The sequence below is a fragment of the Bolinopsis microptera genome, chromosome 10, assembly GCF_026151205.1.
Source record: "Bolinopsis microptera isolate Bmic1 chromosome 10, MBARI_Bmic_1.0, whole genome shotgun sequence".
Lineage (NCBI taxonomy): Eukaryota > Metazoa > Ctenophora > Tentaculata > Lobata > Bolinopsidae > Bolinopsis > Bolinopsis microptera.
In genome coordinates this window covers 15,646,044-15,672,940 of record NC_087081.1, presented here as the reverse complement: position 1 = coordinate 15,672,940, position 26,897 = coordinate 15,646,044, and the positions used below count along the sequence as shown (strand labels likewise).

General features: G+C 37.1%; 2 protein-coding genes across 2 annotated transcripts in view; one reads left to right on the top strand and one right to left on the bottom strand.

The window, feature by feature from the left end:
- Positions 1–26,897, top strand: part of LOC134822081 (1-phosphatidylinositol 4,5-bisphosphate phosphodiesterase beta-4-like) — an 858,242-nt gene that overhangs the window by 59,638 nt on the left and 771,707 nt on the right. The gene's annotated exons all lie outside the window — the stretch shown is intronic.
- On the bottom strand, positions 2,413–7,010 carry LOC134821863 (uncharacterized). Its single transcript, XM_063832676.1, has 9 exons — positions 6,779–7,010; positions 6,375–6,428; positions 5,964–6,109; positions 5,429–5,668; positions 5,226–5,319; positions 4,838–4,995; positions 3,717–4,683; positions 3,359–3,530; positions 2,413–3,120 (listed from the first exon to the last, which is right to left on the bottom strand). Exons 2-9 carry the CDS (start codon positions 6,407–6,409, stop codon positions 2,881–2,883), a joined length of 2,052 nt encoding a protein of 683 aa, XP_063688746.1. The 5' UTR covers positions 6,410–6,428; positions 6,779–7,010; the 3' UTR covers positions 2,413–2,880.

The window sequence follows — 26,897 nt, the reverse complement described above, 5'->3', positions numbered from 1 at the left end:
CGTATTACCTAATGGTAATATTATACATTACATGCATCATATACATTAATACACAGTCGCGCCGCGCATTCATAGATCACAGGCTATCTATACATCACATCTCCGCAAACAATCCTCGCGCGCGCGCAACTTTTTCGTCGCATGGTAACTAACGAAAGGACTGACGACATATTTAAACCCACCTATCTCGTTCTCCAAAATCCACGTTTTTCTGCAAAAACCTCCATTCGTAACCTTTCACTATTGCCTTTTTTCAAAAGGGTGAAAAGGAAAAAATTCCTTGCATCAAGATACCTTATTAATACTAGCTTGCATCAAGATTTAATTTATAGTTATAATATGGTAGGTTAACTGTGCTACACTTCAGTCTGTTATTATGATCTGTGATAAATTTAAAATAAATTAAAATTTGTCACTGTTCAAGTTATATAAGGCAGTCCAAAAAAGAATTTTAATGTAGCTTGCTTGCATCAAGATACCTTACTAATACTAGCTTGCATCAAAATATAACTTATAGTATGGTAGGTAAACTGTGCTACACTTCAATTTGTTACTATGATCTATGATAAATTTAAATTAAATTAAAATTTGTCACTGTTCAAGTTAAACCCAGGAAACCTTACTGGCCAGGGCCTAACTTCAAAAGTGTAAAAGAGATAGCGAATTCCGGTTTTTTGCAACATGTTCGTTCTGTAAAAGTAACGTCCCCCCCCCCACCACGGGGAGAATTTAAGACAACGTAGATTTTGAGTTATCTTCAAATCTCCAGAAAAGTGTCATTTCGGGCCGATCAAAAGTTTGCAACTTTAACTTTGCAGATTTCAGTACTCTGGTTGGCTGAATTGTATCACGTGCTAGCTGCTTGAACATTGGAATGCGCTACGCGTGCAAATCATGATGATACATAAAGTTTTAAATAACACAGCATCAAATATCAGTTTCGATATTTATTAGATCATTGCAAATTTGAATAACTTTATTGATGCTATTAGTATTAACGTTGAAAATATGTGATGATATTTTCAATTATGTCATGATCTATCAGTATCTCATTTTTCTAAGAATAAGATATGACATATCACATTTTTGGAATGGTGTATTGGTTCATTATGACAAGAAAAACAGTGAAACAAGGATCACATGGCAAAGGATCTGACTCAATTTCAAGATGACGTACAAGTTTGTAACTTAATATATTCTTAACAATGTTTCATATGAACTGGACAGTAACATGATCAGTAATGATAAGAGGACATCACATACAGATATAATAGTAAAATACTAAAACTATGATCATACTTTAGATGAACTATGATCATGTCAGACAATTTAAGGATACTCAATATTGAGTATTACTCATGCCTGTGTTTAATAAATAATACTAAAGAGACTTCTATTTAAACTAATTTTGCTGAAATCAACAATTACTCAACGAAAAGGGTTCGTGCCCGGCACCACCATAACATGGAAAAATCTCATGACTTCATAATTTCATACTTTAACTTATAAAACCTTAGTGCTCGTAACACCTCACAACTTAATTACATTACAGTTTATTGTACTGCAAATCAATATCTAATAGCTTAATAGTAATACTTATAACCAATATACCAAGGGAGATTTCCCTCATATAAGTAACAACTAACACCACTTCAACTTGCTACTCAGGCCACACCCCTCCAAGCTAGCATGGCCCCATCATTGTGCATATCCGCAACATGTCAATCACCCATAATAGATCTGCCCACACTTCAGGCATCCACCCTGACTGCTCAATACACGTCTCGTCCGGCTACTCATCATCTGCCGCGTTCAGAACCAGGCCCTCTGGCTCTAACCCGCGCAGTTTCAGAGCTTCGTTCATAGATCCAAAAGCAAAATACAAGTGCGGTAATTTAATATATTGTGTAATGTGTATTGTATTTCAATTTGTAAATAGTGCGATTCTGCAATCTGCACAAGCGTAATTTGTTTTATGTGCGACAAATTTTTGACCAGTGACCAATCACTCAATCAGTGAGGTCAAAATGAAAGTAACACAAGTAGTTAAAGTACTGGAAGCCAGGAAGCAGTATATCCGGAAAAAAACTTAATGATGGATTATGCCTATGGAATGAAAATTTTTAAATTTTCAAATTTCAGCTTTCCGAGACCCAAATTTCACTGTTGTTATACTTATAGCTATGAATGTCTCCTACTGCTTACATTTGTTGTTCGCCTAACCATGTACTTTTGCGCCACTGCGGGCGCGCTTGTTTGCTCTGGAATCCTGATAGAGCAACATTTGTTGTGAAAATTCTGTTCACTATTTTTGATTTCACTAAAAATGTTGTTGATGTTTCGTCATGAAAAAACGTTTGACCTAGTGAGGGTATGCCAATATTTTCTTATTGTACACAGTAATACCAAGTATACAAATCTGATAAAATTAATAGCGGCAGATGGTGTGAAAAAGTTCGGTATAACTATTAGCCATTACATATCCACAATTATATGTTGCCTCTGTGGAGAGCCAATTTAGACCAACAAGTTATACTTATAATTTCATTAGACAAGGGAGAATATTCGCTTTCTTCAATGGTTCATAACATTTCAATACAATCTAAAATATAAACATACAATTATATCTATAGGAAAAGGTGAATGATTTAAAGTGAAATTAATTAATTATTACTTACAGGTTAACATATGCTCAACATGAAGCTAACTGATAATTAATAATTAATAACTAAAAACCAATAATAACTAATAACTAATAATTATAAATTATTTATACCACTTATTCATTACTAGATACATGCACTGACATTGTCACATTTTGAATCAAAACAGTCCGATCAAGTCCTCAAGACGTCACCATGAGATGGCGAGTTCATGTTTCTAGTCGGAGTCCTCCTCGCAGACCTTGGCTTCTCCTAACAAGACCTTGTCTCTTCCCATATGAATCTGGCATCCTATGCACTTAAAATCCTTATTGTTGAGATCTTTACCCCTGACCATGAATCCTCTCCTTTTGTTGGATTTGGTGGGTAACTCTGTCTCCACATCGTCCAACATCCACGTCACACTTACTTCTTCGCCCAGATGGTTCAGTTGCATGTGGACTTCTTTTTTCTGTGCCTGAAATTAGTTGATTTTTAATTTGGAGCTGTCCCGTGTCCTGCAGATTAAATTACAAGAATGTAATAATTGTATTTGGTTAAAATCAAACAGTTTAAATTCATACAGCATTGCACTGTGTTCCATATAAGTTGGTTCGTTCGTAAATTTTTCAGGAAAAGTGTGTTGTGTTTTAAAGGTGCGTAAAGTGCGCATGAACCAAGTATTCTGTGTTTTGTTAATGAACCCTCCAACTCACCTGAACACCACATGTGGCCCTCCTCTTAGACATTTCCAAATCCACTTCCACGTTGAACATTCTGTGGTCGAAACATCTCACTGCCATTTTTTCAAAATCAAAGCAGTGCCATTTCATTGCATGTTCCTTCGACTGTTTAACTTCTTCGTATTTTATTGCCCGACAACCCATACTGAAATTTTATAAATTGTTTTATTTGTAATTTTGAATGGTTCATTTTGTTACTTCTCCGATTGTTTTAAACAATTCTTCACGGTTATATGTGGTGTGTGCTGTTATAATTCATCCATTAAGCCTACTATACATAGTTTATAATGAAGAAGTAAGTCTAGTTAAGCACTATTATAGACACAATTACCTTTGTGGAAGTGTGTCGTCGTGATCACAACTGAAGTGTGTCCATCCAAAACCACCATTACTCATCGAATCCAAACTCATATCCATCTTTTTGGAAGAGGGTATTTTAGCTCCAGTCTTAAATCCGAGAGTTCTGCAAATAGCTCCGGCTGCATTGTCATTAAAACCATCGTTACAGGCGTACTCCCAATCTCCTACATCTCCATTTTCCATTATCATCCTAGCTTGAACAATCCCGCCGTTTCCAGCTAGTTTTTTCTCACCTCCACTATTGAGCCTGAACTCTAAATTGTAAAAGGTGTCCTTGTGCTCACATCGGGGTACCTCAAAAGAACCGTCTGGTCGACACCAGCCCCAGTCCTTCTTGACGGTATGGTGCATCACATAGTCAGCGTCACACTCGTATCTAGCTCCCCTTGGCATCATTGACATGAACTTCCACTCTTCTTCACTCATCTTACTCTCATCTTCCATGTACTCAGAGCCTTGAGAGCCTGAGTCGACATCCATGTTAAACTTAAATGCAAACGCATTGGGACTGGGTTTATCTCCTTCTTTATCTTCGTCCATTTTGTCCCATTTGTCTTCATCATCTTTCATCATAACTTCAACTGCATGGCCGTTCTCAATGTAAATAGGAATACCACAATGGCCTCCTTCAATGGGTTCCATGCATTCTGGAACATATGCATATCCTTCATAACAGCCAGCAGTGTAGGCCATGTCCATGTATGCTTCACTGGGAGTTTTGCTGTAAGCATCCATGTATCCCTTGAAGGAATGCCTGTTTGGTGTCATTACAAAGGGTGGGTGACACATGTACATGGCATACTTTTCTCCTTCGTGCTCACCCTCCAAGACTTTGTACCCACCCCAAATGAGATCAGGGAAATGGCACTCTCCTGCTTTAGGAGAATCGTCCTGTACCTTACAATTCTCTCCGTCACGGTCGCATATTTCTAGTTCGCCTGAGATGGGAATTTTTAGTCCACGGAAGAATTGTGTTTGATATACCAAGTGCCGAGTGCCGATCTGCTACTTAAAAATACTACCTAAAAATGCATTGTGGAAGGTGTTATTGACAGTTATGACATTAAAAAGCTTACATTTTAATCAACTTACAGTCTGAATAAGTGAAATCCATGCCGCCTTCCTTCGCGATATTCTCAATTTTTGCAGTAACGTCCGCACAGGTAGTTCCTTCAGGCAAGCAATCCCTAATTTCTAATTTTGTTCCTTCAAACGCGTATTTATCTCCGTTTGTGTCTTCTCCTTTAATTCTGAGACAAAATGACTTTAATGATGACAAAATGACTTTAATGATTTATACCTTTACTGGATAAATATATTTATATATATTTAATGGATTTACCTTTACTTACCTCTACTTATCGGATTTTAGTTGGTAAAATGCCAACACCAAATTTCAACATATTGATACACTTTTTTAAATAAATTCTCCTTATTACCTTATCACTTTATTAGCTTAATATGAGTTTCAAGATCTTACCCCATTGTGAAGTGAAATCTGGCGCATACATTCGGTCTCCAACCTGAAGCAACGCACTCTTTTGGTTCTACGGTATCGCTGCCGGAACAAAGTGCTGAAATTACATACCGTCATGGTTTGTAGCAATAACAAATATCAAATATGTGACAACTGGATAATCTAATTTGTTTCAGGGAGTAGCGTTTGATAAATTCACGGCTTACCATATCCAGTGACTTTTTTCCACTCAACATCTACTTCAGGCATTTGCTGTTCAGTTCCTTCACCATCGTAAAATGTAGCAGAAGAGAAGTCCACTTCCCCACAGTGTGGACAACTCGTGATTGGCTCTTCATCTTTCTCATCGTCTTTATCGTCGTCTTTCTTATATACATATTCCTTATCCGATCTATCATGTTCTACACAATTGTCAACCAATGGTTCATCGCATTTTTCTATCACACCTGAAAACATGTTTTAAGTATTCAGGTAAAAATGAGGGATATAAGAATGAATACGAAGGAAAAGACGACTTTTCAAAAATTTGCAAAAATATGTACAATACTCTACCGAAGGACTTTGCTATAATGTGCGTCGAGGGAAGAAATAAATTATACCAAAAAACCGCGTTAAAGGTTATAAAGGGGTTTTAGTTATAACTAGGCTCGGTAATAATGAGGCTAACGAGGTACTAATGAGGTACTAATGAGGTACTAATGATGTTAATAAAGGTAATAATGTATTTCAATACAAACTCACAGTTTGAATTCTTTCCGCCCTCAGGAACAACGAAATGAGGCATGTATGTGTCGCACGTGGCCATCGAGTCCATCGGCAAACAGCCAAGCATGCTTATTTTTACCCTTTCAAAGGTAGTTACAGTTCCACCTTCTTCGTTCTTCACACTAAGAAAATAGTGTAATTTTTAGTCGCATATTTTGAATTTAATTGATAGTTTGAGCTTCGCTAATAATCGTTATTTTAAGTTGGTCGAAGTTTAAAATTCGTGCAGCTTACAAACGTTTTATTTTTTTATGATTTCTTAACATGTGCATGAAAATTATCAAGCAAGCCTTATATTTTGTTTCAGTCCAATACATATCACGAATCCACAATGATAGTCCTGAGCAGTTATTGTGAAATTAGTTCCTGTATTGTATGAATATTTACCTCATTTCCCAGTGAATAGATCCGCATTGAGTCATTCCTGATTCACACAGGAATCTGAAAGTTTGCGGTTTTATATCAAGATCTGTGAAAACTTGAAAAGAATTCAAGTCAACGATCCAGATCATATTATTCGTAATTTTGATGTTTAACAAGACATAATATGTGATATGTCCCATAAATAGGATATATCACATAATGTTCGAGTTTTCAGTTGACAATTCACTTATTTATATTACTACTCACATTGAGTAATGGGTTAACATTATAAATTGCAATATTTCGGCCTTTACCCTTTTTGTGAAGTATGATCGATTTAATAATTGTCGATTTGTGACCAATCCAAGCTAGCAAATTTACTAGTACTACGTATGCCCTAATCTAGGCATACAGCTTCTTTTGCTCACAACTTTGCTTAACACTTACCGAATCCTTCAACATTTTTATGTTCATCGGGCATCACACTCGGATCCCAATCTTCATATTTAATCCCATTTTGGAACATCGTTGAGTCGGACCAGTCCATATTTGCGCATGTCTTGCAGGTTGTTTGAGTACTTTGACAGGAGACAGTACCCAGTAAGGTGATCAACACCAATGTTATTAACTTCATACCTAATTGGGACCAGTCGCTGATCTTTAAAAGATTGTTTGTGTGAAATGGATTTATATTTTATAAAAACACACATATATAGAATGATTTATTAATTTTGTAAACGTCAGCCGACGCGGCCGTCCTTGCTGTTTTTATAAATAGAATTATATGGCTAACGACCGACACAACTATAAGTATATCGCTAACCTCTGACAGTACCCACTGGAATAATGGTGAGAGATACCAGGACATATTTTAGTTCCTAGACCTTTGGAATTCGGCTCCTTGTTCATTGGTAAAGATCTAATTATTCTCCTAATTTGAAGGTAATTGGATTATTGTCTATATCAACAAGACCCCGAATTCCAATGTGCAAGGAAGTAAAATATGTCATTTTAAAGATTAACAGAGCTTTTTATTCCCGAAAAAGAAATATTTTAGCCGGCGTATGATCCCGCCCACCTCATTTAACTGAGATACTAACGAATGATGCAGTGGAGGACAGTATAACGCGGCAGAAATATTCAAGAAGGGTGAACAAGCGACATTAAAATGTAAATTGAATGGGGAAATAGAATAGTTAAACAGAATTAGCATCGTTACATACATCGTATGGAGCTAATTTCACAATATGCTCAGGGCCCTTCTGTAAACAAAATTAAAAACCCTTTGGCGAGTAATTTGGTGGGACCGAAAATGTTTAGATTTAAAATTCGTCCGGATTTCAAAACTGTACCCTCTTCAACTGTACGATCTTATGTTGTGCTTACGTGAACTTATTGCAATTTGCACCTACTCCAGCTAGATAAAACTTCGATGAAAGTGTCGTCTGTCTGCAACGAAATGAAAACTATAGAAACCAATGATAGAACTCGTTGTCATAATAGTCTCTCTCATGACAGCAATTTGAGCCAATCAACATTCTGCAGCATTGACCGATCGACATTCCATAAATCGAGCATCCAGATCTAAATTGCTTTGCTTACCATTTCTGTGAAGCAAATGCTTGAAGAAAAACGGTCGACGATCACATTAAATAAATTTGGAATAGATAGATAAGATTAAAAAAGTGAAAACAGAAGAAATCCAAAATATGGCTTGAAAATCAAAAATAAACAATACAAGAATAAACAAGCACCATCTTTGTTTACACTTTACAGGAGACAAAATTCGATTATTTTCGTGATCGTATTAATTGTGATCGTATAGCCCATTCATTTGCCATGATATCGCTAGGAATGCGAGGGAAGACGAATTTTAGAGCTGCTTCGTGTACCTTTCCTGGGAACAATTTGCTTAACCTAAATATTTGGGTATCGAGTGACGTGGGCACTGGTCTTGTCGTACGTGAGGAACACTTTCAGCCAAACGTGAATTTAATTTATTAGCGAGAAACCTGAATTTATTTTTCCGAAATAAAAACATCACAAATTCATGAACAACATAAACAAGAATTGCGCTCGGCTGAGCTTACCACAAAAGACGGCGAGCTGACCAGCGGACAAGGGTACAAAAACACATGAAAGACTAACAGCCGAGCAGCGGGAAAACAATAAAATCAACGTGTCTTGTTCATACTACATTTATGATATTAACTGCAGTCCGCACGCAAAGCGGTTTTTTCTTTGCAACGGCGAAGTTTTAGTTCCTATCGTTCAGAGATCAGACACTATATAAATACACGTCAGCATACCGACCACCGCGCGTGAATATTTAGATTAGTGACTCAGACTAATCACGCGGCGGGTTGCAGTGACGTCAATCCACATGCGTGATCTTTAGTCGCGTAACTTTGCTAAGTTTACTTCCGTGAAGAGCAGGAGAAGGAGGTCTTGGAGTAGTGGGTCTGGCAGTATCGATGTTTTAAATATCGTAAATAGTTTACTATTGATTGTTACGGGTATTTGCCTCACAGAATGGCCAAAAAAAAGGAAGGTCTCTCAAAGTCACAAAACACACTTTATTCCAGTTTTTATCTCATAAGAAGCTAAGTTGACACTCATATTTTTCTTCCCGGGGGTTCATTTAATCTCATAACCATTTTTTCTTTGAGAAAAATTGGCCGGAAAATCTTCCTCCAAAAAAACATGCCTCACAGAATGGCCAAATCTGAATTTCTATAATTTTGTTGATGGAGATACTTTTTAAATTTCTATCACCACACGTTCTTAGAAAACCTATTAAGGAATGGGGTAATAACCTAAAACTCACGAAAAAACTGAGCTGTGAAAAATTATTTCACAAAAAAGAAAAAATGCCTGACAAAATGGCAAAAAAAAGAAGAAAACGAGAAAATTTTATTTTTCTAAAACCTTTGGCTCTTGTTTCAGGCATGCTGCTGGTATTAATATGCCTTGTCAACACCCCCATATAGGTGAAATTTCTTAGAACTGAATAAAAAGGGCATAATTTCCTACACCAAAAATGGCCATTTTGTGTGGCGTTGTTCATATTCCCTGATTTCATGATTTATAACCTTCATTCGGCTGTAAAAACACTCCATCTGGGGTGTTATTGTATGATAAATAGCTTGTGAATACTTTAGACTTATGGTTTCATTGAATAAAAGGAGTTTTAAATTTTGGCCATTTTGTGAGGCATATTTTGGCCATTTTGTGAGGCGTTTAGCCATTTTAACATTTTGTTTCTTCCTAAATTGAACAATGTTCGTTTTGTTTGATGAATACTATTCTTTAAACATCTTCTGTCATACTGGTGCCAGAAGTTCTCACCAAAATGCAAACTTAGTTCAAAAATTTGAAAACAAATTTTGTGAGGCATATTTTGGCCATTTTGTGAGGCGTGTAGCCATTTTGGCATTTTTTTCTTCCTATATTGAACAATGTTCGTTTTGTTTGATGAATACTATTCTTTGAACATCTTCTGTCATACTGGTGCCAGAAGTTCTCACCAAAATGTAAACTTAGTTCAAAAATTTGAAAACAAATTTTTCAGTGCTCAAAATTTCTACATAAACAGTCATATTTATGCCAGAAAATGTGGTCCTAGTTAATGATTTCACCACAGGAAGTGTTGCCAGAAGACTTTTGTTTCATATGGTATCCACAAAACCTACCAGTCTTTTATGAAAAATAAGTTACAAAAACATTTACAAATTTGGCCATTCTGTGAGGCTAGCCATTCTGTGAGGCATTTACCCGTAATGAACCTTTTCATACATCATGTATTACTAAAACTAAACGTATTTTATTCCCTTTGAAACGTGATAAACTGAATAAAGTCAGAGAATTATATTTAGATAATGTTTTTAATGATAATGTTTTGAAGCATGATATTCTACGCAGACATGCCCATTTTGTGATTACAGATCTTTTAATGTATAAAATTAAGCCGTTTAATGTATGGAAATGCCCTAAAGTTTCTAAAAAGAAACAGAAATTCATGTTTAAAGTTAAATTTGTTAATAAGGCTATTGATATGATAAATTTACCCAGAATTTTCAGGGATAAATCTTTAAAGTCCTATATTAGCCAATGTAATATTAATGAACCTTCAGTTGTATTCACTAACACGCCTAAAATATCTAGTAAATTATTTAATTATAATGATACGGTTAACGATTTTAAGTGTATTGAAGATTATGATTGTATATGTAATAAGCATGAGGAATATATTAACGGCGATTGTAATCATGTCGCTACAGGGGATGTTTCTATTATTAGTAATCAAATGCTAAGGAATATTATTTCTAAAGGGCCTAGTTTCAAGGAACCCGCAGTTCTAGATTTTAATTTTGCTCAACGTACTATTTTAGAGAATTTAGATAAGTTTGTTAAGAGTTGGAGTGAAAAGGAGAAAGTAGCTTTAGTCTGCTTTGATGGGTGGAAGGAGAAATTCCGAGAATTACTAACTGATGCCGTTGATTGTTTAAAAAAGCGATATAAACGTAGCAGTGATGTGGTTTCGGTCTTTTCTGACCCATTTGTTGAAGCGGAGCTGGAATATTTTCATAAATATTTTGTTATTTGTCCCGTGGACAAGGCATCGAAAAATGTCGCTATAATTTGTAAACGTTTTTATTTAGATACCATTTTGAATGAATGTATGACTAATTCTATTTCATATTCTCATATCACGGAATCCAATACCCAGGAGATTTGTAAGATACAGAAAACTTTTATGAAGGATGTGTTAAATATTGATGATACGAATAAGGACGATGTTTTACCCCATATAGTACTTTTCCCTAAATTCCATAAACCCAAGTTTTCTCAGCGGTTTGTAGTGTCTTACGCTTGCTGTACAGTTAAACCAATTGCACAGCGCCTTACTCTTGGACTTAAAGCTGTCTACAGTCAAATTTGTAGTTATTCACGCATGCTGTTTAAAGTGACTGGGATTAAGCGTAATTGGATTATCGACAATAATGCGCCTATTTTAGATTGTTTTAATAGCTATATGGAGTCTGATAGGGCTCGTAATGTCCAAACCTATGACTTTTCGACTTTGTACACTAATCTCAGACATGATGAGATCAAAGTAGCTCTTAAAGATGTCGTTAATTTAGCCTTTAAACACAGTAAGTGTCCGTATATTTCAATATATGAAAGTGGTTTTGCATGGGTCAAGAATCCACGTGAAAACACCTTCCGTTTTAACGTGGATACTCTTATTAATACTATTGATTTTATTTTAGATAATTCATATTTTAGCATGGGGAATATGACTTTTAGACAGATTATTGGTGTCCCTATTGGGGTAAACCCAGGACCCTTTATTGCTAATCTTACACTTTTTTATTATGAGTATAAATATTTAGATAAACTCTATAGGATTGATTATTATAGCGCTAAGAGACTTAATAACACGTTTAGGTTAATTGATGACATTACTACTATTAATTCTGATGGTGTCTTCCAGGAGCATGTAGCCAATATTTATCCTGATAGTTTAACTCTTAATAAGGAGAACACCGAGGACACTAGTGCTCATGTCCTAGATTTGAATATCTCTATAGTTGAAGGTTATTTTATTGTAGAAGTTTATGATAAACGGGACGATTTCCCTTTTAATATAGTCCAATATGCCCCTAAATGTAGTAATATGTCCAGAGATGTACTTATTGGAGTTTTTGGGTCGCAACTAGTCAGATTTTTTAGAATTTGTAATCAGTTTGAAAGTTTTAGGAAACGGGTTGAACTGATGTTAAACGCGTTTATTAAATTAGGTTTTGATAGGAAGCTGTTGAGTAACAAATTCCGACGAATAGCTGAAAAACATGGATTTCAGGAGAAGTTTGACATGATCAGTACACTTGACTACTTGTTTGAGAACCGATTACCCCGTCACCTCACTTCTAGCTCCTAGTTCTACATTGTGATGCATGACGTGTAGCGGTGTAGTACTGGAACTGGGAAGGTGACTGTGGTTGTTAGTTTACACTAGTTTTGTGTGCTGTGTTTTGTTGGAATCCCCTGCTGTCGTGTTTGAAGTTGTTCTTTTGTAATTATTATTATTTTTGTTTATCGTAGCTTTATGAACGTATAACTTTATGAACGTATGATTTTTGGTAATTAAATTATTAATATATTTTAGGAGAAAAGTGAGGGAAAGATGATAGTTTGGCCAGTAATACTTGTATAAGTCGCCAATGCACAATCTAAAGTTTGTGGACCTCAGTTAAGCCTTTCACTTGTTAATAAATAGAGTTGCAATAATGTTATTACGGGTTTTCCAATAATTTCATTTCGATTAAATAAGTGGTTTCAAGGGCAGATATGTTACTTGAAGAATTATTTGTTTATATTAATATTATACAGTGTTGAGTAAAAGAATAAGTAATTAAAAACACTATTGTATCGTATCGGAGCCAGTTTTTCTGTATATCGTACAATACACACACATAAAGTAGCACACAGCTTCAGAAGTACTTTTAGGATCTTCAGTCCACTCAGAACATATAATAGCCAGAATAATTATAGCCAGAATGCCGAATTGGAGTTTGATAACTGTGCTATGGCAACAGAAAAACGATCAACAAGAACTATCTAAATATGCAAACACCGTCACCATCACAATGTTGGCAAGCACGACTGCAGTCGTGCTTGCCAACATTGTGATCTTCCAATTCTAGAATGGCCGTCCAATTCTACTAGAATTTCTTGAACAGCCGTCAGCTTACCACAAAAAAACGGCGAGCTGATCAGCGGACAGCAGTACAAAGGTACATGAAAGAGTAAGACCAACAGCGGGAAAACAATAAAAATCACCGTGTCTTGTTATTGTTTTCCCGCTGAATTGCGCCCGTTGTTTCGTTTTGGCGGACGCTAGATTTCCATTTCACTATAACTATTAATATAAGCTCTAATCAGCTCACCTTATAATAATAATATTGAAACATCAGTAGACTACGCTTGCCACATTCAAGTTGGGCTTATTACAAAATACTATACATTACTAGTATACATTAAAATACGATCGTGCCGCGCATTCATTGACCACAGACTAGCTATACACCACATCTCCGCAAGCAATCCCCGTGCGCGTGCGCGCGGCAAGTTGACATGGTAACGAACGGAAGCAAGTAAGGAACACGACATATATTTGACCCACCTACCGCTATCTCCAAAATCCACGTTTTTCTGCAAAAACGTCCATTCGTAACCTTTCACTATTGCCTTTTTTCAAAAGGGTGAAGAGGAAAAAATGAGTCAGAGATCTGCAGGTGTCCGTAAATTCAAAAGTATAAAAGATACAGTAATCCCGAACCACAGGTTTTAAAGATAATTGTTTACACTTCTGTTTACACTATATTAAAAAATAATTTAACGTCATCATCAACACTTGATGACGTCATCAAATTAGGTGTTTTGAAAACTTGATTTTTGACAAAATAACAACTTTTCAAATCGATTTTACACCATTAAGAAGCAATTTTATTCAAAATCTGAGGACATTTATACCTTAGATAATTGTTCAAGCATTGTGAAAATCTACCGGAAAGTTTTCCTACCTTACTCCTTCATAAAGATGTTCGCTATTGAAGTTAGTGCTTTTTTGGAGAATAATTTTATAAAAACACAAAAGTTGTGAATTAGTATTCTTTGGTGTTGGGCCATGCCTTGGGTTGTGGAGCTCAGTTCTGCTTTCTAAAGGTCTAAATTGTGTTATAGGCTAGTTTTAAAGTTGAAAATAGAAAAGTTGCACACGTGGGGACACGCCCAAATTGATTTAAAATTGCTAAAATCACTTAAAATTGTTATTTTCACAATTTTTATCAACTTTGGAGTCCCGTTGTGATCCAAGTTCTTGTTGAAATCTCTTTGCATGCTTATTAAACTATATATAAAATAACACTATGCAAAAATTTATGGTGATTCAATATTTTATGCGCACGCAACGTCCGCTCAAAGTTTGCACGTGCGAAAGGTGAGAATTTTGCTCATTCGTGGTTTCGAATATATTCTGCTTTCCCACGATATTTAAATGGCATTATATAGGAATTTAATGCCAACTTGAATGAGTAAAAAGTGCCATATTCAGTCTGTTATCGACAGATATGCCTACCTTAACACAAGGAAACGTTTTCAAAGGTAAAATTTCGAAAACGTTGAAATTACCTCCTTATTAATGAAGTTTCGACTGTGTAAATTATTCTGACATTATAATCAAAAAGAGATGATATTTGACCAAAACCCATAATCATGGGTAGAGTGAACCACTGCCACTGTCTCTCTTTTCCAAATAAAAGGACATGATATTAATTCGAGGAACCGTCCGCAAATGCAAATTGATACCGAGAATGAAATTACCTCCTTATTAATGAAGTTTCGACTGTGTAAATTATTCTGACATTATAATCAAAAAGAGATGATATTTGACCAAAACCCATAATCATGGGTAGAGTGAACCACTGCCACTGTCTCTCTTTTCCAAATAAAAGGACATGATATTAATTCGAGGAACCGTCCGCAAATGCAAATTGATACCGAGAATGAAATGGGTTATGGTCAAATTACATTACACGTATAATGAACTAATTTTTATAAAAATTGTCACTAATTTCAATATTTTCACTTTTCAACAATGAGTTGAACTTGGCGTTCGGCCTCTTCAGCACGTTTGGTAGCTGCTGTCAGTAATATATTCAGCTCTTCTATCTTTTCTGAAAGAACAATCATTAATATTATTAACAATCATACGACTAAAATAGAAGGTGCTTATGAAATCATTCTTATACTCTTATCTTCTTATAGTAAACTCATGATATAACTGCCACACAGATCTATTAGAATTTAATTTAAAGTTTTATCAAGCAGCAACACTATCGTTTTAAGACGAAATATCAAAAAATGAGCAGTAAATAGTGTCCACTTACGATATAGTTTTTCATTTTCTTCTATGGCAATTTCCAAAGCCTCTCTGCGCTGTTCAGCTAAGCCTTCAAAATAAGTCTCATTTAACGGTCCACCAGTCAAGGCAGAAATCATTTCCTCAGCAGCATTATCCGATGTACCACAACTTACTTCTGATGAATTGCTCATAATTGGACTATTGGGATATATAGGGATATATTAATCTTACAGCTGGATATTGAAAATGCAATTGTACGTCACTGATTGGTGACGTGATCGACCCCTCTTTGGGGGCCGAATCAGTTTCCGGTCCCAAAGTCTCCCAGTGCATAAAAGCATTATACCCTTTATTTACTAGCGCTACTTCGAAGAAATTTATACGAGTAACATGAGTCAACAATCAATCGCTATATCAGCATTCCAATTGTGATCTGGAAACGTGTCACATGCTCAGCCTTTGGGCTTTGTGATAACATTCATGCAGAATACACTTGAGGTATTACTTGAAGTATTACTTGAGGTATTACTTGAGGTATTACTTGAAGTATTACTTGAGGTATTACTTGAGGTATTACTTGAGGTATTACTTGAGGTATTAATTGAGGTATTACTTGAGGTATTACTTGAGGTATAACTTGAGGTATTACTTGAGGTATTACTTGAGGTATTACTTGAGGTATTACTTGAGGTAGGTATTACTTTAGGTAGGTATTACTTGAGGTAGGTATAACTTGAGGTATTACTTGAGGTATAACTTGAGGTATTACTTGAGGTATTACTTGAGGTATTACTTGAGGTATTACTTGAAGTATTACTTGAGGTATTACTTGAGGTATTACTTGAGGTATTACTTGAGGTATTAATTGAGGTATTACTTGAGGTATTACTTGAGGTATAACTTGAGGTATTACTTGAGGTATTACTTGAGGTATTACTTGAGGTATTACTTGAGGTAGGTATTACTTTAGGTAGGTATTACTTGAGGTAGGTATAACTTGAGGTATTACTTGAGGTATTACTTGAGGTATTACTTGAAGTATTACTTGAGGTATTACTTGAGGTATTACTTGAGGTATTACTTGAGGTATTACTTGAGGTATTACTTGAGGTATTACTTGAGGTAATACTTGAGGTATTACTTGAGGTATTACTTGAGGTATTACTTGAGGTATTACTTGAGGTATTACTTGAGGTATAATTGAGGTTTTACTTGAGGTATTACTTGAGGTATTACTTGAGGTATACTAATCACATCGCAATAACAAGTCTCACGTGCAATGTTTAGTTGTTCTAGAATCTGGATTGGTATGACGATGACGTAAGTTCTTCCCAGTCTTCCGGATCTCTGGAACAGGTTGGCGGCTTCGGCTGTTCGGATCGTGGTATTTGCAAATAACCCGTTTGTAGAGATCAGCTACTGTCGGGTACCCTTTCAATGTCGCTATCTGACGCTAGATGACAAAGAGGCAGGAACTTGAGATGTAAATGCTAACCGCAGCCAAGTTCGACGAACTGCATACAAAGATGCAAATAGCTTATAGCTTCTGTTGAAAACATCCCATGATCTCGAAACTCCTCGTAGCTGTCGTTATTGAAAGATTGGGAAGTGTGAACCATCATTGATGCTATTTCCCTTATATGGAGCTCGACTTATAGTTATATGCCAAATTCTGTGATATGATTGCAAATTGCAATTTACAACGTAGCATTCACATGACACACCTCACGTCATGTTAATACCTACGGGCTACGTCATATATCAATCCAGATTCTAAAACAACTGAACATTGCACGTTCGTGTGACATGTCACCAGATCACGATTGTAAATCACGATTGGAATGCTGATAGGCCTGATAGGGTGAATGATTAAAGAGTTGCAATTAATAATCTTTGATAAGGCTAGTAAATAAAGGGTAATGCTTTTGCCTTATATGCGTTATATATTGCTCCCTGCCAGTGGGGAGGGGGATTATCGAAGTACTGTACTGTGTACTGTACTACACAAATGCTCCCCTCATGGCGAGATATCGGCGAAAACCTGTCTCGATCACGTGATTTTCAAACGGTGAACACGGCGTGAACCTGTTTATTTATGTCTATAGCGGCACTCTGGCGGCACTCGACTTATAGTGGTTCGTAATTTTGGCAAGAATTTGTTGAACGAAATCCATGAATATTTCAGACCATATTATTTTCTATATAATTTGTACACGAGTAGATACTGTAGCAGGCATCGCTAACGTCGATATTTTCCCGTTGATGATGATCTATGCACATGTTTAAGGAATATACTAGCTACGTCATGCTATAACTACGTCACGAGACATGGAGCAACGCAAACGCGAGCTCTAATCGAGTAACAATATGAATAACTCGGCACGCGCGCAGTGGTTTTGCTAACAATAACTTGGTTATAGTCGGTTGGCTGTCAGCTTGATATTATAAAGAACTATTATATAGTTGAGCGCAAATCTGCCACAAATCTGCTTCACTCCCTCGGCGCAGATTTACACCAACTTTAACTTCTCGCGACTCAAACCATACCGTTCATACCGACTACTAGGAGTTCAAGGAGTAGTCTAATTACCTCAGCAAATATGTTGAGAGTCTCAAAAAGTTCCATGTTGCAGCAAAAAGACTTATAGGGCCTCAAAAGCACAAATAAAAACATAAAATCAGAATTTGCCACAAATTGAGTCGCTTATTGCTTAAAACTGGCACGAGCGATTTTCTTTAAATTTTGTCAGTACCCTAAGCACACCTTTTAAGGCGTTCTTGCAAAGTTTAAAGAAATTTCAATGTCTAGGAGCTGACATATGAAGTCAAACACAAGAATATATTTTGTGCCATTCGCGATCGGTGCCACTCCGAAAGTAAGCGACCAATTTGTCTGAAACTTGGTAAGTATCAATAATGCCCTAAAATATGGTGACTGTCCAAAAATTAGGGAGATTCGATGTTTAGAACCGGTGATATGGGCCAAAAACAGCAAATTAAGGATGGGGCCACTTTGCCATGTTCAGAGTCAAAATTCATTTTTGCCACAAATTGAGTCGCTTATTGCTCAAAACTAGCTCAAGCGATTTTCTTTAAATTTTGTCAGTACCCTTAGCACACCTTTTAAGGTGTTCCTGCAAAGTTTAAAGAAATTTCTATGTCTAGGAGCTGAGATATGAAGTCAAACACAAGAATATATTTTGTGCCAATCGCGATCGGTGCCACTCCGAAAGTAAGCAACCAATTTGTCTGAAACTTGGTAAGTATCAATAATGCCCTAAAATATGGTGACTGTCCAAAAATTAGGGAGATTCGATATTTAGAACCGGAGATATGGGCCGAAAAACAGCAAATTAAGGATGGGGCCACTTTGGCCATGTTCAGAGTCAAAATTTATTTTTGCCACAAATTGAGTCGCTTATTGCTCAAAACTGGCTCGAGCGATTTTTAAAAATTTTGTCAGTACCCTTAGCACACCTTTTAAGGTGTTCCTGCAAAGTTTAAAGACATTTCTACGTCTAGGAGCTGAGATATGAAGTCAAACACAAGAATATATTTTGTGCCAATCGCGATCGGTGCCACTCCGAAAGTAAGTGACCAATTTGTTTGAAACTTGGTAAGTATCAATAATGCCCTAAAATATGGTGACTGTCCAAAAATTAGGGAGATTCGATGTTTAGAACGGGAGATATGGGCCGAAAAACAGCAAATTAAGGATGGGGCCACTAATTGGCCATGTTCAGAGTCAAAATTCATTTTTGCAACAAATTGAGTCGCTTATTGCTCAAAACTGGCTCGAGCGATTTTCTTTACATTTTGTCAGTACCCTTAACACACCTTTTAAGGTGTTCCTGCAAAGTTTAAAGAAATTTCTTTGTCTAGGAGCTGAGATATGAAGTCAAACACAAGAATATATTTTGTGCCAATCGCGATCGGTGCCACTCCGAAAGTAAGCGACCAATTTGTCTGAAACTTGGTAAGTATCAATAATGCTCTAAAATATGGTGACTTACCAAAAATTAGGGAGATTGGATGTTTAGAACTGGACATATGGGCCGAAAAACAGCAAATTAAGGATGTGGCCACTTTGGCCATGTTCAGAGTCAAAATTCATTTTTGCCACAAATTGAGTCGCTCATTGCTCAAAACTGAATCAGGCGATTTTCTTTACATTTTGTCAGTACCCTAAGCACACCTTTTAAGGTGTTCCTGCAAAGTTTAAAGAAATTTCTATGTCTAGGAGCTGAGATATGAAGTCAAACACAAGAATATATTTTGTGCCAATCGCGATCGGTGCCACTCCGAAAGTAAGCGACCAATTTGTCTGAAATTTGGTAAGTATCAATAATGCCCTAAAATATGGTGACTGTTGAAAAATTAGGGAGATTCGATGTTTAGAACCGGAGATATGGGCCGAAAAACAGCAAATTAAGGATGTGGCCACTTTGGCCATGTTCAGAGTCAAAATTCATTTTTGTCACAAATTGAGCCGCTTATTGCTCAAAACTGGCTCGAGCAATTTTCTTTACATTCTGTCAGTACCCTTAGCACACCTTTTAAGGTGTTCCTGCAAAGTTTAAAGAAATTTCTTCGTCTAGGAGCTGAGATATGAAGTCAAACACAAGAATATATTTTGTGCCAATCGCGATCGGTGCCACTCCGAAAGTAAGCGACCAATTTGTCTGAAACTTGGTAAGTATCAATAATGCCCTAAAATATGGTGACTGTCCAAAAATTAGGGAGATTCGATGTTTAGAACCGGAGATATGGGCCGAAAAACAGCAAATTAAGGATGGGGCCACTTTGGCCATGTTCAGAGTCAAAATTCATTTTTGCCACAAATTGAGTCGCTTATTGCTCAAAACTGGCTCGAGCGATTTTCTTTACATTTTGTCAGTACCCTTAGCACACCTTTTGAGGTGTTCCTGCAAAGTTTAAAGTAATTTCTTCGTCTAGGAGCTGAGATATGAAGTCAAACACAAGAATATATTTTGTGCCAATCGCGATCGGTGCCACTCCGAAAGTAAGCGACCAATTTGTCTGAAACTTGGTAAGTATCAATAATGCTCTAAAATATGGTGACTTACCAAAAATTAGGGAGATTGGATGTTTAGAACTGGACATATGGGCCGAAAAACAGCAAATTAAGGATGGGGCCACTTTGGCCATGTTCAGAGTTAAAATTCATTTTTGCCACAAATTGAGTCGCTTATTGCTCAAAACTGGCTCGAGCGATTTTCTTTAAATTTTGTCAGTACCCTTAGCACACCTTTTAAAATGTTCCTGCAAAGTTTAAAGAAATTTCTTTGTCTAGGAGCTGAGATATGAAGTCAAACACAACAATATATTTTGTGCCATTCGCGATCGGTGCCACTCCGAAAGTAAGCGACCAATTTGTCTGAAATTTGGTAAGTATCAATAATGCCCTAAAATATGGTGACTGTCCAAAAATTAGGGAGATTCGATGTTTAGAACTGGAGATATGGGCCGAAAAACAGCAAATTAAGGATGTGGCCACTTTGGCCATGTTCAGAGTCAAAATTCATTTTTGCCACAAATTGAGTTGCTCATTGCTCAAAACTGAATCGGGCGATTTTCTTTACATTTTGTCAGTACCCTAAGCACACCTTTTAAGGTGTTCCTGCAAAGTTTAAAGAAATTTCTATGTCTAGGAGCTGAGATATGAAGTCAAACACAAGAATATATTTTGTGCCATTCGCGATCGGTGCCACTCCGAAAGTAAGTGACCAATTTGTCTGAAACTTGGTAAGTATCAATAATGCCCTAAAATATGGTGACTGTCCAAAAATTAGGGAGATTCGATGTTTAGAACTGGAGATATGGGCCGAAAAACAGCAAATTAAGGATGGGGCCACTTTGGCCATGTTCAGAGTCAAAATTCATTTTTGCCACAAATTGAGTCGCTTATTGCTCAAAACTGGCTCGAGCGATTTTCTTTACATTTTGTCAGTACCCTTAGCACACCTTTTAAGGTGTTCCTGCAAAGTTTAAAGAAATTTCTATGTCTAGGAGCTGAGATATGAAGTCAAACACAAGAATATATTTTGTGCCTATCGCGATCGGTGCCACTCCGAAAGTAAGCGACCAATCTGTCTGAAACTCGGTAGGTATCAATAATGTCCTAAAATATGGTGACTGTCCAAAAATTAGGGAGATTCGATGTTTAGAACCGGAGATATGGGCCAAAAACAGCAAATTAAGGATGTGGCCACTTTGGCCATGTTCAGAGTCAAAATTCATTTTTGCCACAAATTGAGTCGCTTATTGCTCAAAACTGGCTCGAGCGATTTTCTTTAAATTTTGTCAGTACCCTTAGCACACCTTTTAAGGTGTTCCTGCAAAGTTTAAAGAAATTTCTATGTCTAGGAGCTGAGATATGAAGTCAAACACAAGAATATATTTTGTGCCTATCGCGATCGGTGCCACTCCGAAAGTAAGCGACCAATCTGTCTGAAACTCGGTAGGTATCAATAATGTCCTAAAATATGGTGACTGTCCAAAAATTAGGGAGATTCGATGTTTAGAACCGGAGATATGGGCCAAAAACAGCAAATTAAGGATGTGGCCACTTTGGCCATGTTCAGAGTCAAAATTCATTTTTGCCACAAATTGAGTCGCTCATTGCTCAAAACTGAATCAGGCGATTTTCTTTACATTTTGTCAGTACCCTTAGCACACCTTTTAAGGTGTTCCTGCAAAGTTTAAAGAAATTTCTATGTCTAGGAGCTGAGATATGAAGTCAAACACAAGAATATATTTTGTGCCTATCGCGATCGGTGCCACTCCGAAAGTAAGCAACCAATCTGTCTGAAACTCGGTAGGTATCAATAATGTCCTAAAATATGGTGACTGTCCAAAAATTAGGGAGATTCGATGTTTAGAACCGGAGATATGGGCCAAAAACAGCAAATTAAGGATGTGGCCACTTTGGCCATGTTCAGAGTCAAAATTCATTTTTGCCACAAATTGAGTCGCCTATTGCTCAAAACTGGCTAGAGCGATTTTCTTTAAATTTTGTCAGTACCCTTAGCACACCTTTTAAGGTGTTCCTGCAAAGTTCAAAGAAATTTCTATGTCTAGGAGATGAGATATGAAGTCAAACACAAGAATATATTTTGTGCCAGTTGCGATCGGTGCCACTCCGAAAGTAAGCGACCAATTTGTCTGAAACTTGGTAGGTATCAATAATGCCCTAAAATATGGTGACTGTCCAAAAATTAGGGAGATTCGATGTTTAGAACCGGACATGGCTGTCAAAATTTTAGAATTATATCTGAAAAGATCTTTGAGTTATGACGTCTTGAATTTGTGGCAAAAGTGTGGCAAAAGTGTGGCAAAAATGCGTTCAACTAGCCCTCACTATATCATGATTACGAACCTGATCGTGTCAAAATTCAAAACTGTTAAAAATTGCTCTCCACATGCAGTATTATTCTAGAAGAAAATTTAATCTGCGAAATCACGTGACCTTACGTCGATTACGCCGCCGCCGACGACGATTTTAACCACGCCGCCGCCGTTTTGAAAAAAAAACGGCGGCGTGCAGCACTGTCGAGGCACTCTCGATGCACTCTCGTGGCACTATGGGCATGGCGGCACTCTGGCGGCTTTCTAGTGGCACAGTACCAACTTTCAATCAGGAAAACATCTCATGATCTCGTGATTGTAGCTGGCATACTCGAAAGGGAAGTGTGAAACATCACTGCGATGATATTTCCCTATGGACCTCGTCTTATATGCCACTATTGTACATATTCTGTGACAATGACATGATTGCAAGGTACAACATTCACATGACAACCCCATTTTATCTTTACACTTTAGTAGGTATTGAGGATGGACGAAAATATTTCCGAAAAATATATACTGATGCTATAACTTTATAAAGATTTTGTTGGACATTTTTAGAACTCATTAGTAATTGTTTGATTGCAGAAACATTGATTTTGAAATTCACATGACACACGTCACACACGTCAAGTTAATACCTACGTCATACCTACATGTTAATACCTATAACGTCATACTTGCATACCTACCTCATTAGGGTTTGCAATCGATAATATCGGCGATAAAATTATAGGCGATAATTCGTAGTAAAATCGTTATCGGTTATCGGCGATAATTTCTGACCGATAAACCGATAATTTCAGAAATTTATTTTCAAAAATAATTTCGGAATTTTCGAGACTTTACAGCTAACTCGCAGATTCTTACCTCCCATTTTCACTAGATTGATCATAAGATATGTGTGAAACTGATCAAAACATCTGAATTTGCTACTTAAGTACTTAAATCAGCAAGATTTGCAATGTTATCTTATCACTGTTGATTGGTGAAACAAGGTATGTACTATGTAAAAGTATTCACATTTCATGGGATAGTTGCATATTTGAATTCAACGGAATTAAAGTTTAAACGGTAAATCTGTAATAAGTATCCCGTAGTTTCGCCCCACCCTATTACAGATAAGCTGTTCACTTCAAACTATCAATTCAGTTACAACCGTATAAGGTAATAATTTGAACCCGACACAGTACACACCATAACAACACAATACACTTCTGCACAGTCCACACTCCACGCCCCTCCCCTGAGAAATGCCGATGATTAACTTGCCTGGGTCGCTCATTTGCTTAAATCGTTGATTGATTACGTTACACGTATCAGTTGTTATCTGTTTTCTGTTGTGTCTCGGAAAACTAGTTAATCTTGATATGTCAACCAACGAGATCTGGAAACATTTCACAAAAGATGGGGACAACGTGGCCTGCATGCAATGTGACAAGTCTTTTCTCAGCACAACAGCCAAAAGGTCTTACACTAGTCTTTGGTACCACTTGAGAGTTAAACACGGTATAAAAAATGCAGCTGCTAATAATGATAAATCTTCGGCATCCCCCAAAGTCAAGCGACTAAAAAATCAGTCCCTAATAGTATCTTACATCGAAAAGAAAACTCAAGCCGAAATGTATAGCCGTTTAGCCGACTCTCATTTAATCAAATTGCAACCAGCAGTTTCATCAGAGATGCCATGAACATTCCGTATTTTGAACATCATCGCCCACGTCTGTTGAGGCAGAGCGGACCTTGAGTGCAAGTGGACTCTTTCTCACGAAATTAAGATGTAGACTATCTGACAAATCTTTAGATATGTTGATTTTTTTGAAATACTATTTTGCTAATAAAGCTTCTAAGTAGTTACTCATGTAGCAAGTTCTAACTTTGCACACATTACAAATAGGGGGAGATTGTTAATACCACTTCACTTTTGATTAATTTACAATTTTGGAATTACGCGTTCCACTTTGTGTAAGATTGTTATTGTCACTGACTGTTCACTGTAAAGTATATCGGATCTTCACTTTCAATTAATTGACTATTTTGAAATTACGCGTTTACAATTTGTGTACGATATCTCGGGAATTCATGACCCTCAATCACGGAAGTTATAAATCATGAACGTATGATTAATTAAGCCACTGAATCGATGGAAAATAAGCTAATTGTTCTGACCAAATTTTATCGCCGATAATTATCGTTATCGCCGATAATTGAAAAATTATTATCGGTTATCGGCGATAAAAAATTTTGGACCGATAATGCAAACCCTATACCTCATACCAACGTCATACCAATCCAGATTCTAAAACAACTGAACATTGCACGTGTGGGACTTGTTATTGCTATGTGTTACCTAAAAGTATCAGTAAGTGTATCCTGCAGGAATGTTATCCGCGCAACGTCCATAAGGTGATAGCTTGTGACACGTCACCAGATCACAATTAGGCTTCGACAAGGCTAGTAAATAAAGGGTAATGTTTTAATGATCACACCGTGGTTATTGTGACAAGATAATGAAGGTATACCTAATGATTGTCTTAGGCTTTTGAACGAACATGATTCAACGTTGGTAGTATGCCGCCAGAGTGCCACGACTTACGAGAGTGCCACAAGAGTGCCACGATAGTGCCACGAAGGTGCCATCGGGATTCGGATGTATGACCATTGACCAAAAGTTAGTTAAAGTTAAAAATTCGAGATAGCAACATTAACAAGTGAAATTATTATGAGCGCCGTCCAGTAAAGAGCAAGCACCCAAAGAGAGAAAGAGAGAAAGGGGAGCAATACTGCTGACTGCTTACAAAGTTATACTGCTGACAACGCTCCTCTCATCTCTATGGTCTACACTGCCCACGTTACACACCATTCGAACCGTTGCTTTTGCCAATTTTAGAACCACTTTTTTTATTTAGCTTACACGCACACCTATAGTTCACTTGCTCGTAATCTTAGGACCGAATGGGGGAATCGAAATTGACATGTAATATAATATATATGAATATCTCTGATATGACTGCTGAGGTGCTGAGAAAAGCTAAACTTATACACACAAAGGAGGGCTATAAAAGTATCTACATTTGCCTGGACAGATCAGTGGAAGAAAGGAGAGCATTCAAAAGTTACCTAGTTGATTGTTTGACTGTGCAGTGTACTCATTAGCCCTGCTTGTAATCTTAGAACTAAATTTGCATAGGGAAATAGTAGTATCGAAATCATGGGATGTTTTCAACAGAAGCTAACTATTCTAATTCACAATTGGAATGCTGATAGAGCGATTGATTGAAGAGTTGCAATTTATAATTTTCGACAAGGCTAGTAAATAAAGGGTAATGCTTTTATGACTACTTGGTTAATGTGAAAAGATAATAAATAAGGTATAATGATTGTCTTACTGTCTTAGGCTTTTGAACGAACATGATTGAAAGTTGGCACTTTGCCGACAGAGTGCCTCCATAGTGCCGTCGTAGTGCCACGACAGTGCCACGACAGTACCACGACAGTGCCACGACAGTGCCACGACAGTGCCACGACAGACCCACGACAGTGCCACGACAGTCCCACGACAGTTCCACGACAGTACCACGACAGTCCCACGACTGTGCCACGACTGTGCCACGACAGTCCCACGACAGTTCGACGACAGTCCCACGACTGTGCCACGACAGTACCACGACAGTACCACGACAGTCCCACGACAGTGCCACGATAGTACCACGACAGTCCCACGACAGTCCCTCGACAGTCCCACGACTGTGCCACGACTGTACCACGACTGTGCCACGACTGTGCCACGACTGTGCCACGACAGTGCCATGTATGACCAAAAGTTAGTCAAAGTTAAAAATTCACGATACCAACAGGAACAAGTGAAATTATTATGATTGACGTTCAGTATGAGTAAAGAGCAAGCACCTCAAGAGAGAGAGAGACAGCAACTGGTAAACTGATCACCATACAGAGAGCTAGCTAGAGGCGAGACGTTGTCTCCGGTTACCGGGGACAATCAAACTACAACTTTTAAACGGGCTGCGAACTGGAATAACACCAAATACTGTTATACTATTATTATGATTATGTACTAATAGTTATAATTATTTAGTGCACAATGAAGAGGGGAAAAGGGACTCATTGTCAGACCACCAGCACATGACATAACATAACATGACATGACATAACAAGGACGAAGAACTTTGATTCAATTTTAATCCTGTGTAATCTGGTGTATTCTTTTGCCCTGCAGCTGCTCTTACACC

What these genes read in the sequence shown, in the direction of transcription:
- LOC134821863 (XM_063832676.1), bottom strand. Translation starts at nt 6,409, where the DNA reads ATGACTCAATGCGGATCTATTCACTGGGAAATGAG. An exon ending in TCTATTCACTGGGAAATGAG is followed by an intron (nt 6,110 to 6,374) that starts GTAAATATTCAT and finishes CTATTTTCTTAG; the next exon opens with TGTGAAGAACGAAGAAGGTG. An exon ending in GACGACACACTTCCACAAAG is followed by an intron (nt 3,531 to 3,716) that starts GTAATTGTGTCT and finishes ATAAAATTTCAG; the next exon opens with TATGGGTTGTCGGGCAATAA.